Source organism: Pezoporus flaviventris, unplaced genomic scaffold, assembly GCF_033815535.1.
Source record: "Pezoporus flaviventris isolate CSIRO_AGI_PZ_B2104156 unplaced genomic scaffold, CSIRO_AGI_Pfla_v1 ptg000113l, whole genome shotgun sequence".
NCBI lineage: Eukaryota > Metazoa > Chordata > Aves > Psittaciformes > Psittacidae > Pezoporus > Pezoporus flaviventris.
In genome coordinates, this window is record NW_026892661.1 from 923,421 (window position 1) to 942,809 (window position 19,389).

Genomic DNA, 19,389 nt, shown 5'->3' on the forward strand with positions numbered 1-19,389 from the left:
ACTGTTGTGCCTCAGGTAGAGCCCATACAGGAGACGCAGTGACAGCGCTGCAATCAGCGCCAGGCGTGACTGCCACAGCGCTCATTTTGTCTTCCGAGCCCACCAGAGCTCACAAATCACAGCTTTGAAACGGGGGGATTAAAAACAACAACACGACGTCGAGCTCCTCGGCGCAAAGGCAGCTCTGTCTGCACGGCGGTAAAGCAGGAGCTCCAGGATTTTATCCTGTGATCCACAGCGGAGCACCACGAGCACAGGAGAGGCATCTTCCCCTGGGAGCATCACGATCCCAATTCACCACTGAAAAAGCCCGGGCACAGTCGGGCGCAGCCATCTGCAGTGGTGTCCAGCCCTGCTTTTGTTCCTCTCAAGCTGCCGCGCTGCTCCGTGCCGTGCTGCCGTGCCGTTAGCTAGGTGGCCGTTGCAGGCACCAGCCCGGAGTTAAAACTGCTCTTAGGAAAGGATTCGGAATGGGAGGCGAGGCATTAATAGGGTCAGGCAGCAAAACAAAGCACGGAGGTGGCTGTCTTGCAACAGGGCTTTTGTTTTTATTGGGGCATCTCGCAGCAGCAGGTCTCCAGGTCGAGCCCGTGGGAAACTGAAGACACATCGAGCTAAAGCAAAGGCAACTTCCCCAGAAAGCACCTTGCCACCAAATATCTCCCTGGAAAACTAGGAGGAGAACACAGCAACTACGTAAACATCTGGGCGTCTGCCGCTAGGTGCCAGCGAGCTGCACCGAAGCGATTCGAGCGCTTCCCCGCGCGGTGGAAGGAGCTGATCCCGATGGCTGGTGTCCATCCATCCATCCATCCATCGCTCCTGGTTGCCCTGCACGGGAGCTCCGGGCTGCGGAACGGCCGGATTCAGAGAACAGAGCCACCCTTCAGCACTTCCGAGACCACGGAAGGAGTCGCTTCCATCATCGGAGCCAGTCTTGGGCAGAAGCCCCGGCTGGAGGATGCGGATCTCCCGCAGAGAGGGAACGGGATAAGAACGACACCGGCTTTATCCCACCTCCCCCGCCCCAATCCCACCAGACAGGCCAGCGGGGAAGCCCGGGAGAGCGCGTACGACACGGCTGTGAATAAAGCTCTTTGTTCGGCCAAGCTGCCTGCTCCTTTATCCCCCCTTCTCCCATTAGCGAACTGCTGCAGCCCACTCAATGGCCCTCTTGTTCCTTCCCCTGCGTCCCGGGCAAACGATGCCCGGTGCTCCGGCCGCGGGAGGCACTGAAGGGAGCCTTGTGCCTCCCCAGGGACACGCTGCCCATGTAAAGTGCCGCGAAGGGGGGGACGCTGCCACCGGAGCCTCGGCCACGAGCCCAGGTCCCTCCTGCGGCTCAGCGCCACCGGCCGGGAGCGGGGGCACTCGGCGGCCGCGGAGGGTCCGGGGCGCGCTCCCCAGGACCTCACGGGCTGGGGGAGCCCGACCCGGGGAGCGCCGTTCGCGGCGTTCGCTTCACGCCCGCTTCGCCCGAACCCTCCGAGCGGGGCGGTCGCCGCCGGGGCTCCGGGGAGGGCGGCGCCGGCGCTGCCGGGCGAGGGAAGGAAGGCGGGAGGGACGGGGAAGCGCCCCGCGAGTTGCGCTCAGATTCCAACAGGTTCCGCGCCGCGCGGCGCGGCCGCTCCCGACCCCCCACCCCCCCCCACCCCGCGCACCGAGGGGACGCGCACCGTAATTAGCGCTTAATTGCGAGGCCGCCCGACGAGCCGAGGGGCGGCGGGAGAAGCCGCTTCCATGGCAACCGTCCGCCCGCGCCGCCCCGACACGCGCGGGTGAGCGGCCGCCGACCCCGGGGCCCGCGCCGGGGCTCGGCCCGGAGGCAGCGGCGCGGCCAGCGCGGACCGAGCGGTTCCTGAGCGCGCCCCGCGCCCGCCCCGCTCCCTCCCCGCAGGCCCCGCGGTGCCCCCCGGGCCGGGCCGTACCTGTGCGGATGAGGGCGGCGGCGGCGGCGAGGAGCAGCAGCAACAGCGGCGGCGGCGGCAGCAGGAGGGGGAGGCCGGGCGCGGGGCCCGCGGCGCTGCGCTGGGCGCGACCCGCCATGTCCGGCACCGGCTCCGCTCTGCCCGCGCGCCGGCACCGCCGACCGCGCGACACCGTAATGAGATGCGTGCGCGTCAGCGCGGGGCGGGACCGCGGCGGGCCACGCCCCCCCTGCACCCACCGCCCCCCCCCCCCCCCTCCCGCCCTGCGCGCCAGGGGCCGGGGGCAAAGTGCGGCGCTGGGAGCGGGGCGCGCCGGGATGCGGGAGGCGCTGGGAGCCCCGGAGCGGGAGGGAGCCGGTGCCCCGCGAACGGCGCCACAAACAATGGAACCCGCACCTGAACAAACCCCCACGGTCCCTGCGCTCCGCCACCTATCGCGACTCCCGCCGACAGGGACAGAGGCGGCGGGGCTGCGCGAGCACCCGCCCGGAGCCCTCCTCCCTACACACACCCCGCAATCTCGTCCCGGTCCCGCCGCTGTCCTTGGCTCCCCCCCCGAGCATCCCGGGCCGCTGGAGGCGGTGTTGAGCCTTCCCCGGCTCCGGGGGAGCCCGGACACCCCCCGGCGGAGGGCACCGGCAGCGGCGGCGGGGGCTGAGCAGCGGCCGCGTGAAACTGCGGCTTTCTGCGGGGTTTTCATCCTGAAACCGAGGGGATGGGCAGCAAACCACCAACGTACCGACCATGCACTGATCAGTGCAGACCGGAGCACCCGCTCCGTGCCCGTCCGCCATGCCGGGAGGGACCAGGTCCTCCCACAACCTACGACACCCAGAATACTAAGGCCTCCACCAGCAGCATGAGTGGGGGAAAGCAGAGGATGCCACCGTTGCCACCGCTGCTCATTAGGCTCGGAGGCAGCGAGATGTCAGCTTGACTTTGTCACCCAAAGGCAGGAACCACCGGGGGCGAGCACTGAGTCACAGCGTGGGGTTGGGAAGAGCTTTCACACACCGGAGCATGAAACCACGCTGGTTTCATGGCACCAGAGCCTGAGAAAATGCCAAACGCAGCTCTGGGGCTCGGCTCGGAGCATCCCCACTCACCAGTGACCCTCACCACTGCAACACAGAGCCTCTCGCGTGCTGGAAAGCCTTCCTGCTCCATAGCCATGCCCAGCAACTCTCCATCCCACTCAATGAGTGCCATGAGAGCAGAGTTTCAGGTCACCATAATCAACCACAACCCCATAACTGAGCCAGATGCATCCCCCAGTATGGGATAAAGCACTTCCCTTGGCCTGGGACACCAAAGCCCTCTCTCCAGCAGGACCTGAGCCCAACACGGGCTGGCTGAGAAGCTCTGTTTTCCTTCGCAGCATCAGGCACCCACTATCCTGCTTCTCCCCCGATTCCCTGGGTCAACCCCTTCTGCGCAGCACCGCACAACACAGCCCACTGCGGCTCAGCCATCAGCCGACAGGCAACCTGCATTAACTAAAAAGGTTTATAATAATTTAAGTATTCATAGGGCGCAGAACAATAAGTAGTAGGAAATACAATTTGCATAATAAATATCAATATCACAACAGCTAAAACAAACCATGACAAATTATCTGCTGCTAAATGGCCGGGAGATTAGAGAATGTAAATTGCAAATCCTGAACTCTAGGAAATGACTTCTCTAACCTCCCCCGTCTCGTTCAGCAGACAGAAAGGGACTCGAGATGCACTGAAGCTGGCCGTGTTCCTGCTGGAAACGTCTTCCTGCTTTCCATTATGCATCGACTTTAATACCAAGAGGAAAACGATTTCCTCTGTCCTGAAAGCTTAGCCCTGGATTATTTGTCACAGAGTGTTCAGCGGTTGCTAAGTGGAAGTGGGTGCTGAGTGGAAGCTGTGGTACAGCAAGTGGCCGTGTCCCAGGACAGCAGCTGGCACGGGAGCGCTGGTGGGAACGGGGGGCCACAGAAGGGTTGTGACCTGACCATGAACGTAGTAGGCAGCTTGGGGTGAGGTGGCACATCCCACTGACAAACAGCCACCCGTTGCTGTGGCTCACTCCAAGACATCTCCCAAGGGATGCTGACAGGGGTGCGGGATGCTGGGAAGCTGCTCCAGCAAGCCACAGTCCTCGGAAAACCCAACCATCACTACCTGGGGCAAGGAGCCAGTGATGGAGCAGTACCCAGGACCATGCTCCAGCCTCAGTACCACTGGCGTGGTGGGATGCGGTGACACAGCTCCATGTAACAGCATGAAGGCAGCGTGTTCAGGGGTGCCCATGGGACAGACCATGTTCCTCACCCACTTTGCAGAGGCTGTGAGAGCAGGAGCTTCTCCCTGAGCTCCCTGTGCCACTTGCAAAGATCCTTCACATGTGCCATTCCAGCTTCCCCAGCCGCCAGTGAGCGCATCTCAGAGACCAGATGGTGGGTTTGCATTTTAGAGCCGATAATCAATTGTTAATTCAGCATTCAAATCAGCAGCAAAGATGAACTTAAAAAATGAACTTAGCTATGAGAACTCCAAAGTGTGGCACTGCCAGAGGCAGAGCTGAGCCCCTCTCAGACAGATTTAAATGCACCTGGAGCTCCTCCTTCCTGGACCGCACGTTTCGATGTGCCTGCAATGATGTTTGGCAACAGAAGCCATAGGTGTGTGGATGAGCTGTGGCTGCTGATAATGCTCCCAGCCAGAGACTGAACCAGTCCCAGCACAAACTGGCATCAGTCCTGCTGCCACCACCCTGGGAATGGCATCAGAGGACACAGCATCACCCAGCTGGTGCCTGATTTTAAGCAACTGACATCAATTAGATCCTCTGCAGAAGCTGCAGCAGGAGTCTGTTTTAGATAGGTTTACAAAGCCAATGATCAATTACCTTGTCTTAATCTCATGAAAGGGAACCAACAGTACTCAGTGGCCACTGTGGCCTTCCACCAAGTCCCCTGCCTTTGCCATTCCTTCCTACATCAACCAAGGAGGGAAAAAGAACCCGCACAGCAGCATCTCCCTTCTGCAGGTACCATGGGACTCGCCATTCTTCAGCAGCTCTTTGAGCCTCAGATTAAAGGTGCTATAGAGACTGCGACCAAAAAGATTCCTCCAGGAATGGCAGTGTTTGTTCCTGCTACGTATTCTGTCAAGAGGAATGAAACAGTTGTCGATCTTGGGGAAAGAGCCGGCTCTGAGATATCCAAAGAGCTGCACGCAAGTTTAGCCACACAATTCACATGAAAGGCAGCGTGGGGCTAAATCCTGTGTAACTCGGAGAATGCAGGAGTTTGCAAAAGGAACCCAGAGAAGGAATAATCAAGTTACAGCACTCAGGATTTAACGGCTCGCCTGACAGGCATCCAGCACTTCCCTGGTGGGCCGCGCTGCTCAATGGAGCCTTGGAGCAGCTCCTTGTACCTGTCCCCAGCCTGGGAACCCGGCATGGCTGCTTCAAAGAGCAGGCAGAACCTCAAAGCCCAATTTCCCTTCCTCCACGTACTGTGACAAAGTCGCCTCTCGCTACGCTCCCCCCCCCCCATAAATTTGGGGCTTTAGTTACAGTACAAATAGCTCCCGATAGATTCCATTCCTCTGCCTCCCACTGTGATGAACAACAAATTTGTTCAGCATTTTAAAAGGCATAAAACGGATGCTGAAGCATCAAACACAGCTCACTGTCACCAAGGGAGGAGGGGATGTTGTGTCATCCAGCCCATCAGTGCTAGCATCTCTGCCTGCTCAGAGCCCACATCCTCCTGCACTGGAGCTGGGACACTGGAGCCCCATGCTCAGCATAGGTTTTGGGCTGTGTCCGATTGTCTGGCCCTCGCCACGCACACAGGGACCCAGAAGCATCAGGCTTTGGATTGGTCTGGAAGAGATGGCATGTTTCAAAGTGATTCTGGAAAACAGCAGTGCTAAAACAATAGACGAACGCAACGCATACATGACTGTAATTCCCATGGGACGAGCACCGCGGGCACGCCACGGCACAGCCATACTCACCGGGCGCAGTAATGTGGTCACTGTAAGGTGTGGGTGCTGGCACCCACCACAAGGACAGTGTTTTCCTTTATAATGTACAAAGTTTTTCCCAACACCCACTGCGTATTTGCATTTGCTTTGTCTCCCCTGCACACGGAGTGGGGGGAGCTGGCTTTAGATTTCCATTTTTGTTTCTGAAGCTAAAAGATTAAATTTAATTATTTTGAAGCCACAAGTGTGACAATAAGACAAAAAAGTCTTTTGATTTTGGAGAAACCCTATTGAGGATCGGAGGGGCTGTCATCAGTGCAGCATCAGTCTTCATTATCTGATCCTGTTTTCAATTGGCAGAGCTTTACAGAGAACACCGCTCTTTCAACCAAATGATAAAGGGTGTTTGAAATAAACAGAGAGAGTCCCCAGCCAGTGAATACCTTCGATTGCTGCGCACTGTGACTTAATGCTAACTCCTGTGAACTCCAGCTTTTCATCTTTTAATAAAGAGCCGTGCAGACGGGAGGTTTTGCTCGCCTCAAACCTTTGTTTAAAAAAAACAGCCAAAAAAAACCCCAACCCAACCCCCCCCAAGGAACAACAAGAGCTAAAAGTGAAAAAGTCCTCTCTGAGCAAAGCCTCTGTGTGTATTTATTCAACAGGGTCCAAAAAAAGCATTGCCATGCCACCAGCAGACCCCTGCCAGGGCAAACATAGGCCAAGAACCCCTCTGCACCGCTGCAATGCAACCCCAGACCTCCCTCGCACTGACCACCTCGAGCCTGCCTGCCCATTGAGACCCAGCCCCGCTGGCACCACACACATCGCTCGGCAACGCGGGTGCATTAGTGCCCGTCACATGCATGCACAAAACAGCGATGGGTTCTCCATCATCTCCAATAATTCCAAGCACAAAGGTTAAGCTCCCATGTCTGCTGAAATATTTTCAGATGGTTTTAAAGAAACCAGATCATTCCCTAGCGTGAGGAGAAAGCAAGACAAACCTCGCCAGCCTGGCTCCCCTGCCAGTCTAACCTTTTTACTGCTGGATAATGAGGAATACGCTATAATTTAGGATGGGGGGGTACTTATTTTTTTGGAAGCATAGATCTAATTGAGAGAGGAGAGGGACAAATCATTTCATAGTCTTGCATCATCTTTCCTGCAGATGAGTCTCTAATGCACCCGTGCCATAAAACTCGGGAACTGTGCCCTCTGCGTGTTGTTGTGACAAATTTCAAATCAAGAGGGTGCTTGAGTTGGATTTATTACAATTGGAAGACAAGAAATTGTACTCTTTATGAGCCAATGACACAGAGCCTTATAATAAGCGAATGAAGTATCATTTGAAACGTAAAGCAAATTAGATTACCGGGGTCAAACCCTTCTACAGAGACATCCTGTCTTCTGAGCGCCTCTCACGCTTGACATCCTCTTTTCAGGCTTCGCATTAGCATTTAAGTGTGTTTTAAATGTGTTTAATATTCTTATAGGAGAAAAGTGCCTGCAGGAGTCCAGACATGGAGACCACGGCGAGGGGGGGACACACAAGCCACCAAAACACACGCCAGGGAACTGCAGCCCTGCTTGTAGGGAAGCTCCCGTGCTGCTCCAGACAGGCACTGCAGCCAGTGCTGGGGGCTTGGCTTGCTTGTTACCCTACAGGAGACGCTGGGAAGAAAAAAGCCTTTTTGATCCCATCGAAAGCAGTCTCTCCCCACCACAAGCTGCCTGGTGGGTGTTGCCTGCCCCACCTGCATTCCCCAAACCCTGCATGGACCCGACACAGCGACGCCGACCAACCTCGGGCACCACAGACATCCAAAAGGCGCAGCAGGTTCCCCAGGGTCTCCTTGGTGGGGACAGGGAGCATGGGGGAACCTTCTGCTCCTCGTCACCCCAAAGCAAACCTTGTGAGGCTGCTTCTACAGCAAATCCACTCAGATCATCACTATAAATACACTGCTACCACCAAAGACCTGATTTTCCCTCCGGCATCTCACATGTACAGCTCCGGTCTGTTGCTCCCTTCAGCATCTGCTTTGCTAGGGACACCCTGAGCTGCAAGAAGCAGCAAGTCCCAAACCTCAAAGTCGGGCTGAGATGATAAAAACGGTGTTGGTAAACACCTGAGCCCACAATGCAAAACTTGGGCTGCTCCTCTGATTTAAGAGACTTCATGTCTTAATCATCTGTCAACACGGCACGTACCCGAGCCTGGTACACAGGAAAGGTCTCCCAGAAGGGATACAAACATCGCACATGAAAGGAGAAGCCTTACTTAGCCTAGAGGGAATTTCAAATGAGGAACAGCAGTACTCCGGCTCTCGCTGTCAGGAGCGGTTAGATTTCCATTGACTTCTTTTGTAACAGCGAGGCTTGCCTTTGAAGAATCCCCAAACATCTTCACCTTCAGCTCACATTTGCAGGCTCCTGCTCATTGCTCGCGCTACGATAGCACTCGGGAGCCGCAGCCAGGGGCCAGGACCCCAACTGCAGCAGACGCTGCACAACAAACAGGAGTTTGCTGCCCGCTCGCCCTGATCGCTCCCGTCACTGCACCGAACGCAGCAGACAGGAGACTGCAGATAAGATGCCAAGACAAGCGCTGCTGCGCTTGGGTCGCTCGGAGCGAGACGCGGCAGCCCAGGGCTGTCGCGCTGCCGGAGGTGTTGACAGCCCGGCTGGAAGCATCCCCGCTGCTGATACAGGGATGTGTGCCGGTTGTACCGGCCCCCAGAACCAGAGCGCTGCAGCTCCAGTAAGCAGGCAGTGGTTACCTGTCCTCCCCTTTGCGCCTGCCCTACTTTCCACTGAGAAGCAGCCTTCTTGTTTACTGTCAGAAAGGGCTGCAAGCATCAGCGTGGGCTCGGAAGGGAGATAGCGTTTGCCTACAGATAAAAATGCTTGTGCAGTATTGGAAATAACAAAAGGCTCGCTGTGCTTTCAGCTCACCGGCAGGGGTGCTGCAAGTGAGAGCATCTACAGGTATTGCTGTTCCCTCATGGGATGGATGAGAGCCGGTAACCCCCGAGCATGGCCACCCGCTCCTCAGCATCCTCAGAGCATACATGCACAGGCTGCACATGAAACCACCGCATCCCCAGCAGACACCACTACGCACACCCGCACACGCCGTGTTTAAAGGTGCATCCTAGCCCAGTAATTGCAGGGCTTTTGTAAGCTTGTCTCAACTTGCCGACAGCTCCAGAGGAAAACATAATTCGTTAAGTCTACGCGAGTATTAAAGAACAAAGCTGGAACTCCCATACAATTATATTTTATCTCAGAGCAAGGTGAAATCATTAGATATTAGTGAAGTGCAGCGGCACAAAAATGATCTGTTAGCAGGGGTTCATTACATTGTATTTTCAGAGCTGGGAAGATCAATGTGTTCATGCATCATGAATTAGTCTCATGCCTTCATCTTCCCTGCTCTCCGGAAACCCAACATGATCTATCGCCAGCCATACATCATTGTTTCAGTGCTGCGCATTAATGACAAAGCTACACTTTCCACTTGTCAAGCTGACCAGCTGCATTTTTCTGCACAAGATGGGAAAAATCCAGAGCAGGAGGAGCAGGAGGAGGAGGAAGAGGGTCATTTCTGGGCCAGGCTTTGAAGTAAATTTCAACCGTCTCCTTTTTCCATAGATCCATCACTTTTATAATCTGTGCCCCAGCTTGCTCTCCTTGCTTATATAGCTTGGGTGAGCTGCGGGGAACTGCAAGAATAAATCCATTAAGTGGTGCTGCCTGGTGCCTCCTGCACACAGCCCATGAAATGGCACCTCCCTGTGTAGTCCCTCATGGTCTGGGACCCATCTGGGCTGGTGCCTGGAGCAAAGGGGTTCCCATCACTCACGGCAACAGCCGAGATCCTTTTGTTCTCCTGCCTACTGAGTCAATCAGAAAACACCACTTTCCAGTGACACCTCCACCAGAGTCAGCTCTGCTCTTTCAGCACAACCCAGGTGCCCAGGCCAGGAGCTGCTGCCTGCCCATCTCTCTGCTGGGCTGAGCACAGCTCCCTGCTTCCCTCACCACTAACCCGGTTACAAGCACAACTCTTCCCTTTCCCCTCTCCCCCTGCCTCCTGCAGCTCACTGTGGATGCACAGACAAAGCAGGGAGCAGTTGCTGGGCTTCTCCCACCCACCCACCACACTCACACTGCTCCCACCAACAGCAGCAGAGCAGCCTCCGACTCTGACCTGCCTTTACCACCCCCAGATGCTGTTGGCCCCATTTCACAGACAGAGATGCTGCATCAAGGTCTATCACTAAAACTCCCTTCTCGTTGAGCATCCATTCCTCCTCTGCTCAACTCATCCCATTTCTTTCCAGTGCAAATGCCACAAGCTCTGGTGAGGAGCAGTTCATGTGAGGCAGCATTGTCCTCCCGCTTTGAACACCAGCCACAGTGCTCATGGGGAATGCAACTCCATGTGCTCCAGCAGCTCAGGACAGGAGCAGGGTCGCACTCTGCCTCACAACCACTGGCACGATGCGGTCCCTCTTGGAGAGCAGGAGCTGCCTCCACTGTTCCCCACTGCCAGGCTCCCTTAGGGCTGCCTTTTACTATCGTTACTTTTTATATATCCAGACATTGATCAGCAGTGTTTGGAACATGACAACGTGCCAATATTTCCCTTGTTATGTGACAGATGACTGCAGGGATGCAGGCGAGTGCTGCTCTTGCTCCTGGTCATTCACTAATGCTCACAAATGAGGTGACAATGGGCTGGCGTTTCTGCCAGCCCAGGATGCTTTCAAGGTAATGCTTTAGCCGTGGCTGAGGGTGAGGCCCTGCAGACTGTTCTGGTTTATAGGGTCTCTGCTGCAAGAGCAGGCAGTGCCCACAGCATGACCCGGGCTCATGGCCCTTTGCAGGACATAGAATCAGAGCGCACAACGCATTGGGTTGGAAGGGACATCGAAGATCATCTATTTCCATGTGGGTTAGAGGGGCACACACAAGCGCTGCCCATCAGCACACACAGCCACGGATCTGCTGAGGGCTCCAGTGCCCGCCTGCCCGCGATAAGGAGCTGCCCACCCACCCTGCGGTGCACCCCATCCACCCTCAGCACCAGCCCAGCACCTCCAGGCCGTGCCTATGGCAGCGCGGCCGAGCCGGGGCTCCTCTCGCGGCGCAGAGCAGCGCAGCCGGTGCCCTTGCTGTGGCTATTGACAGCGGCGAGCGGGGAGCCTTTCAGAGCCTCTTTGTTGGTTTTAAACAATGATGCTGCCAGAGCTATTTTCGCTCCCTCTCCCCCGCCGCACAGCGCTGGGGAGGAGGGGTTTGTGCAATCAATGGGCTCCGGTAGCGTGGCACTCAAAGTGACCTTTCAAATACCAGCCAGAGCCGGGTCACCACAAATTGTGCTCTCCTCCCCCGCGGAACATGAAAGCCTTTTCATTGCTGCCTGAAGGGCCGGCGAAGAGCGCGCTGTGCTTTGAGGAGATCACTGAGAGCCTGGCCCTGGCACTAACAATAACCGGTGGCTTCCTGCCCCGAGCAGCGGCATCGCCCCGATGTGACTGGCAGCGTTATCGGCCACATCCCGATGTTTCAGCCACCCTCTTTTTGCTCTTCAAGCAGCAGCCCCGAGACCCAACTCAAATACCAACACCTAAAAAAGCCAGCAGGGCCACACGTGGAAATCCAGACAAACCTGAATGCGTGGGAATGTGAGCAAGCATCCCGCTGGACATGCCTGCTGGGAAACACAGCCCGGGGAGAGACCAGAAGCCTTGGCAGCACCCACAGCCAGGCAGGTATTGTGTGCACAGGCGAAAGCAGAAAGCTCACTTTCTTGCCCTCCAGTGTGTAATTCTCATGTGTGCCACTAAATGCCTGCATCTGCCACAAGTGGAACATTACAGAGCATCACACCCTGTGTTACACAAACCCAAGGGCATCCAATGCCCTACACCTGCAGTTTCCAGCCTAGAAACAAAAGTGCCTCTCCTGGACCTAACAGAAAGTAAACCAGAAACCATTTATTTGCTCCCAGTGCAGCCTAATGGGCAGGATCAGTGCTCTGGGCCACACAGCATGAGCTACCTTTTGGAAGAGCTGCAACCACAGTGCAGCACACGGCATCGATGCTCACAGAGCAGCAGGCACCAAGGACTTGGGGTCCCCAGCCCTGCAGCAGCCTGTGTAGGACCCCCAGAGGGAACAGGGCCCCAGGGAAAGTGCAAGAACGGCACAAGACGCACTGTGCTGAGCTCAGCATGAGCCAGAGCATCTCCTTTCCGTGTACTCGCAGGGAAGCGGTAACAAATTGCTTCTATTTCTCGAAGCTCTTCACGGGCATGCTTTGCCCTTTCAAAATGAAGTGAGGGAGTCAGCACGACACTAACGGCACTCTAAAACTATCCTCTGATATGGCATCACGGACAGCACGTATTAAATTCAACTACAAACACGTTCCTTAACGGAAACGGCCAAATACTCTCTTCCTGAGATGCTTCCATTAGGGAGAAGTATTTGAGAGACAGAGCAGTTCAGCACTGTGTCGTGCTGAGCATTGCTCCCTGAGCTGGAGCATGGGATAAGGATGGATGGGTGCCTGGGGAAGGGACACAGCAACCAGACAGAGAGCAGGCGTCAAGCAGCCCCACTTCACTTCTTGGGACAGGACATCCTGAACCCGTCAGTGCTGCCCAGGCTGCCTACGCTGGAGGTGTAAATACCCGCAGCAGCCCCTCAGCACTCCTTCAGGCTCTAAACGTGACACAGAGCAGCTCATCAGTGCTCCAAAATTAACCCACAGACCAGAAACTTGAGCTGTGCCATGGAAAACATGTAGTACTACATTGATGCTGCCTGGAAAAGGCTGTTTGTTCTCCACAAGAGCATCCTGCTCTTCCACTGGCACAAATCCATCTTCCACGCTGCCCAGAGTGATTTTTTTCTGTCCCAATTTACCCCAAAAATGATGCTTAGTCAAGCATTTTCACTTGACCCTCAGCAGCCTCTTGCTTCTCCATACACAGAGCTTAACCAAGCGCCTTGCTAATTATTTATTTGACCATTATGTCTGCAAGCAGGTTTCCATTTCCTCGCATTTTCTCATTATTGGAAATGATTCAAAAAGACACTGTGTCACTACAAAAAGATCAATGGCTTTGATCATATTTCCCTTGCAACTGTTCGATGTTTACCGTTTAAGCTGTATTAAATTACAATTGGCTTCAAAGGTCTGGGTCTTATGTGGGCTTATTTGCTTGGAGAATTGAGGAGCCTCACAGTTAAACTCCAGGCTTGCTGGACTTGATACCAGCCAGCTACTGATGGAGCAGGCAAACATTTTCAAGGTAGCAGAGGGGAGAATAAAGCCTTTCCTTGGCAGGATGGGGAAGCTGCGAGATGCTGAGGTCAGGCTCCAGAGCACCATCTCGCAGAGGATGCAAAGCCCGCTCTGGATACTCTTTGCCATTGCAAAGCCTCAGGGAACACTTGTGGCACAAGGTACTACAGCGCTCTATAAATACTTGACAGAACAAAAGCCAGTGTTAATTTTGGCAGGGCCTGGCTCTCATTGTGACTCAGCCTCACCCGCTCCTTGCGCTGGGCTGGGATCCCAGCCATCCTGCCTGCTTTAAATTGATGTCCCTGTCTCCCTCGCCTTCAGGAGCCAGGCACAGCAGCCACCCACCGGGATGAGCCTCTCCCTTTGTTTCCCAATGCACATCCTCAGCTTTTGTGCGAGATTTGGCTCCCAGCGCTGCGCACTGAAGCTTTGATTTCAGAGGTCCTTCGCAGCGCTGGGTTGGACTGAAGGATGGAGAAAGCAGATTCCTTTCTCCTCGGGCATTGTGTTAAAAATATCCTCACCTCCGAGAAGCAGCTGCCTGCTCCTGGCTGGTCTCCTTCTCGGTGCTGGTGCTTAAAGGGACAAAAGCATGAGCATAAATTGAAGGGCCAACGCTGCAAGCGAGCTAAATATAAATGCCCCTGGAGCAGCACTGCCCGTCTGGGAGCTGTTTGCTGCTGGCTTCCTCCTGCCCCCAACAAAGGGTCCCTTTCACCATCCCCAAAGCAGTGCCAGCGACTCACAGCACACGGTCAAAGGGGACGAGATGAGGGCTGCACAGACCTTTCCTTTCTCCTAGGGCCGGTTTAGTGACCACGCATGGGAACGCTGCTGCCCGGGCTGAAGGAGGCTGCTCCCGACAGCGAGAGGCACGATTAGCGAAGGGCAAACCTGAGGGATTTCAAGTGCTTTTGACTGGGCATTTTATTCGGGTGCAAGATGCATCCAGGAGAGCTATTGTGCTGTCAGCCGAGGCCGGGGCTGCCGGGGAAGAGTTACGAGCCGCCCGGTGACACTCGCTGTAATCAGGTTTTCACATTGCTGGAGCAGATACAGCTCTGAGCTCCCAGCTGTCCTGCCTCATAAGCAAACAGCTCCCAATGTGGGCGGGCGGGCGGGCTGCAGCTTTAACTCAATTCCTAGCAAGAATACAGAGCCCGGCAGTAACCCGCACGGACCTGGGGTGTCCCCGGGGGCCAGGGTAATGCAGCAACAGAAAACCAGGTCACCGGAGCCATCCCCCCCCTCCCCAGCACAACATCCATCATCGATTCCATGGACACAGCACGGCAAGCTCCAGCTCCCGGCCAGGGGATGCTCTCCCAAACACAGCCAAGGGCAGAACAGAGGTGGTCAGCTCCACACATCCCTGAGGGCTCCGCTTCCATCCACCTCCATCAGGTCAGCAGCTTACAAAGTCTAAAACCCCGTCATACACAGGTTACTGGGTTTCCCTCTCCGTCTCTCGTGGACAAAGAGCTCAAATAGTAGTTCCTGAATAAACATTTGCTACCCAACAAGTTCATATTTTAGAGCCAGGACTCCAACTGCAAGCCTGCATCAAGCAGGCACCTTTGGTGCCTTCAAGCTGCTAAAGGCAGGAGACACGAGCAGCACCGGGTGCTGCTGGGCTGGTCGATATTGGGCAGGACCCCGGTGAGAGGCACCCCACAAGCACAGGAGCACGGCCCAGAAAACAGGGATGTGCAGCTGATGGCAGGGTGGGGCCCACAGGAGGATGCTGGCAATCCATCCCTGCTGGTGGTGCAATAAAGTACATAAACCCTTATTTTTCTTAATTATTCCTGATATTTCACCTGTCATGTTGTCAGCTGCCTCTGAGAGGAACGATAAATAGTGCTTCTCATCTCACATCCTCAGGGAAAGCTTGCTATTTATTCCTGTGATGGGCAAGACATCATGACTAATTAGGAAAAATGGTGCCCTGCTTGCACCCTGGCAGGAGATCGGTGTCATCACTTTCTGCTCCCGGGGACACGGGGGCAGCTGCTGACGGTCCATGGAGAACAGCCTCCCATGGCATTTGTTCACTGCAGCATGGCAGAGGGAAAGGATGGAGAAGGCGCTCCTCCATCCTGCAGAGTCCCTATCCCGAGGCTTGAATAAGGGAGACCGGAATTGTGGAGAAACTGGATCTTCCCCCAGGTAAGCGGGCATAGGCAGGCAGGTGTATTGGTGGCGAGGCTGCCCCAGGGACAAGCTGCATTAAGCAGAGTGTCCCCTCTCCCCTCCTCGCAGGTCAGCCCCCGCACTCCCGTTGTAAATCCCAGCCCTGAGCAGTGGCAGGATTTACTCCTCCTCTCCCCTGCCACCAGACTCACTGCGATCATAGCAGGGTAATTGAGATGGGCGCCGGAGAGGACAACTCGCACGGGAGCCGCAAACACTTCACATTCAAAGTAAGCAAAATTCATTTCCAAGTTGCTATGACCACAGAAGAGAACAGCACTCGCTGTCAGAGCCATGCAAAGCAGCCAGAGCCGAGACAACCATCTTCCTTCTCCAGCCTACCCCCAACCAGACGCTGCCTCATCCTCATGCCAGCTGCTTGGCCACAGCTGTGCGGAGACGCTGTCCACAGAATGAGTCCAGCATCGAGCCCTCCCTGCCAAGCCTTTTCCAGACCCTTCCCAGAGCCCTAAGGAAGCACAGGAATAGCCTCTCCCAGGGTGCGGGCTGGCAATAGGCGGCGAGATGCCCTCAGCAGCCTCATCAGGACCAACTCACAACCTTCCCCTTCTCAGGGTCACAGGGGCCCTTTGCACATTTGGTACCGAGCATCCGACCCACCCTGACAGCACCCAGAGCCTCTACAAGGGAGCAGCAGAAGGCGAGGAAGCAGTTTCCTCCTCGGGAAGCGGAGGGGAGGAGGGAAAGATCTGAGCATCCAGCATCCGCAGACACTTCACTCAGCAGGGGCTGATGGAATTCCTGCTTGCAGATACAGTTTCTTACAGTAGCCTGGTAAATTAAAGCTATTTACTCTGTATTTACAGGCTTACAAATAAATCTCAGAAAGCATTTTACTGAAAGAGGCAGGGGGAGGAGGAGAGAGGAGAAACAGAGTGTTTTCTGGGCTAAATATAACCCAACAAGGCCACAAACCTCCTCATGGTTACTTATTAGCTAAGGGAAAAGGGAGCCGAGCGTTCATACGCTTGGAACAACGCTGCGCAGAGCGGAGGAGAGCAACATTTCATTCTCATTTGTAGGTAACACGAAAGAGAAAAGCAAAGTGTTCTTATGTAAGGGAAGAGCTCTCCCGAGCCTGCATCCCCAGCCTGTGTTTGCACCGCTCCCATCATTTTAACTGAGTGCTGTGGGTCAATGGGAACACATTCAAGTTGTAACTGCGTGATCTGCCCAGCCTATAATGGAAAGCGGTGGGCTTGGTTTGATTTTTTTAAGTGGCTGATTGAGTTCTCTTTGTTTTGTTTGGTGTGTGGTGCACAATGCAGCCAGGCGCATTAGTCAGGAAAATCAATAGCTGCTTCGAAGGGGAAACATAGAGGCAAGCACAGGGACCGAGCTCCGAGGCACCGGAGAGGAGCAGGGAAGGAGGAAGAGGAGGATGCTGTGAAGCAAGTGGGGCCAGGCTGAGACCCTCCTGCCTGGGTGAAGCCCAGCATGGAGCATACAGCAGGCTTCTCCTGGGTGACATCTGAAAGCCCCGATGCCAGTCAAAGGCCGAGGTTTCCACTCAAAGGTATATGCCCTTTCACACACGCGGAAGCCAAAGGACAGATGCTTCTAAAAGCTCAAGCGCCTTGAGCCTCACCACGCTCGCAGGCGCGCTGCAATGGCATTTTTCCTTCCAGAGACTGACAGCGCTGGTCACCAGACAGGACCAGCGGCACAGAGCCCCTGCAGCGCTCTGATGCACGCTCCATCGCCAGACTCCTCCGCGCAGGGGGACAAAGATGAGGCAATGCCACCGCCCCCGAGTCAGGAAACCAGAGCGCATACCCGCGGCATGAAGTAATGGACGTCACGCCACACATCAAAACCTATAGCTTGTAAATGATTAGCCCTTGTGTAATGGGGCTCCCATTTTCTGGCGAGGCATTAACCAAGGATCCTATGTCCTGCCTGGCTCCAGAGAGCTCCTTACACTCGCATCATTGGGTTTCCCAGGAAATCTGAGCTGAGGAGCCCTGCTCGGGGCCTTGGCCCGGAGCACGGGGAGGCAGGTTACCCTGCGGTCACAGGGCTCTGGGGAGCACCGAGAACAAGGCGGTGTTTGCCCCTTTTCCAGACATTCCTGTCACCATCAGAGGAGGACAGGGCTGCACTGGAGCACATCCTGCCCTAAGCCATGCGCCAAGCCTTCCAGCCTTCAGTCCAGAACTCATCCATTTAGCACTCCTGTATGGTTTGCTCCAAACCAAGGGAGTCCATTCCTCCTCTCCTGCCCCACCATAACCGAACGTACCTAACACTGTGTTCACTGCCAGTGTCCCACACAGGAGGGTCCCCAAAACCTTCAGCCTGTCCCCCCCCCTTAGTTTTTCTGTGAGCACAGACTCAGGGTGAAGTCAATCAATGCCCAGCTCTGCACCAGGGCACAATGCCTCATCCCTTAAGGCAGCACAGGGCTGGCCATGGGACTAAGGGAACATGGGAAGCAGAGGGAGTAGACCGATGGCTCCCCATCCTATGGCATTAAATCCATCAGTAAGTGAGCCTTGGCACCCACAGATTCCCAGGATGAGCTCAGCACATTCAGTAGCACTAAAGAGCTTGTTAAGCAATCCCTAGGTTTTATGCTGACTTCTCCTACAGCTCTTCTAGATGGAGGCAGAGCTGGCACCCATCCTAAAATCCCGGCGTCACTCTTGGCTCCTTACTCCATCAAGCACCATTACCTCCTCTGCCCGTCGCAGCTCCCTCCGGAGAGCCAGGAGGAGCATCCGAGGGCACAAAGCCCTGCTCAGCTCCACAGCCCAACTGGGGCAGGACACTGCTCTGCACGCCGGGCACCGAGGAGCACAGAGAGAAGGGATTAGCGTCTCTGCAGAGACACAGCGAGGGGCTGGAGCCTCCCCCGGGTTTTGATGGTGATGCTCTTCCCACCAGCAGTGCATGCATAATGCAGCACGCGAGATGCAGCAGCAGCAGCCCCACTGCGTGTCGTAGTGCACGGAGCAGGCAGGCAGAGAGGCTGTAATCCAAGCTTAAGGACAAACAGCTGGTGATTAAACAACAGATGGGAGGCAGGGGGAAGGGACAGATTTTCCCCCCCTTCCCTCTTGTTTCTTGTAATCTCTTCCCCTCGCAGAATGCGGAGGAGAAGGGAAACCCCCCCAAACGCGCACTCAAACCCGAAGGAAGGTTTCAGTGTGCACAGATGTTGGGGAATGGAGCGTTTCCAACAAAGTGCTACAGCCCGTGGGGAGAACGGGCGCTTCAAATGGAGCTCTTCCTTCCTCCTCCCAAACCCGAGAGAGGGCGAGATCCCCAGAGCAGTCACTGCTCCCAAGGCAAGGGAAGAACTTGAGCTAGCAGGTATGTTTTGCCTCGAGGAGACCAGCTATTTCAGCCCTGACGCCTCACACTTTAAGAGATTAACTTCCTGTTAACACCTCCTCTCACCTCCACATCTGCAGTAAATGCCAGCCCTTTGGTAAGACAAAAGGCTCAAACTCGGGGAGAACCAAGATGCTTTACAATGAAAGCCGGGTGCTGCTCCTCGCCCTGCAGCCCTTGGGGCTGTCTCCCTTCTGGGCTGCACAAGAAGAGGGAGAATGAAGTCAGTGACACTTTGAGGTTTGGGGTTTTTCCCTTTCCTGTACAAAGGGGCCTCCTGTGCAAATGTGCACTGTGATAAAGTATGCAAGACAGGCTTCCCTTTGGAAATGGGAGATTACAGCCGAGGGATCAGAGGAACACGGGCAGAAAGCGAGGCTGCTGCTTCTTCCCCAATTATTGTGCACTCTCCGCTCTATTTTGTTGACCTCGCACATTTCAATCAGGCTCCAGCACATTCTGCCTTCACCTGCTATGAATCAAAACCTGGAGGGCTCAGATCTCCCTGCAAAGAAAGCCTTTGATAAGCTTGTTAGGGATGCGAGACAGCTCGGGTTTGGTGGGGAGCTTTTGTAGAACACCATTGCAAATTTATGTCGTCACCCAGGAA

At 55.3% G+C, this 19,389-nt stretch overlaps 1 protein-coding gene across 9 annotated transcripts in view; it reads right to left on the bottom strand.

The window, feature by feature from the left end:
- CADM1 (cell adhesion molecule 1) overlaps nt 1-17,143 on the bottom strand; it is a 140,432-nt gene extending 123,289 nt beyond the window's left edge. For 5 of the 9 annotated variants that reach the window (XM_061478137.1, XM_061478135.1, XM_061478136.1 and 2 more), the window contains exon 1: nt 1,929-2,083. In XM_061478137.1, the coding sequence (XP_061334121.1) occupies nt 1,929-2,046 (118 nt within the window). In that variant the 5' untranslated portion in view covers nt 2,047-2,083. Of the gene's footprint in view, nt 1-1,928; nt 2,085-17,031 lie in introns of those variants that run through there. The other 4 variants (XM_061478129.1, XM_061478127.1, XM_061478128.1 and 1 more) reach the window with 3 other exon arrangements.
- Nucleotides 17,144-19,389: the final 2,246 nt, after the last annotated feature.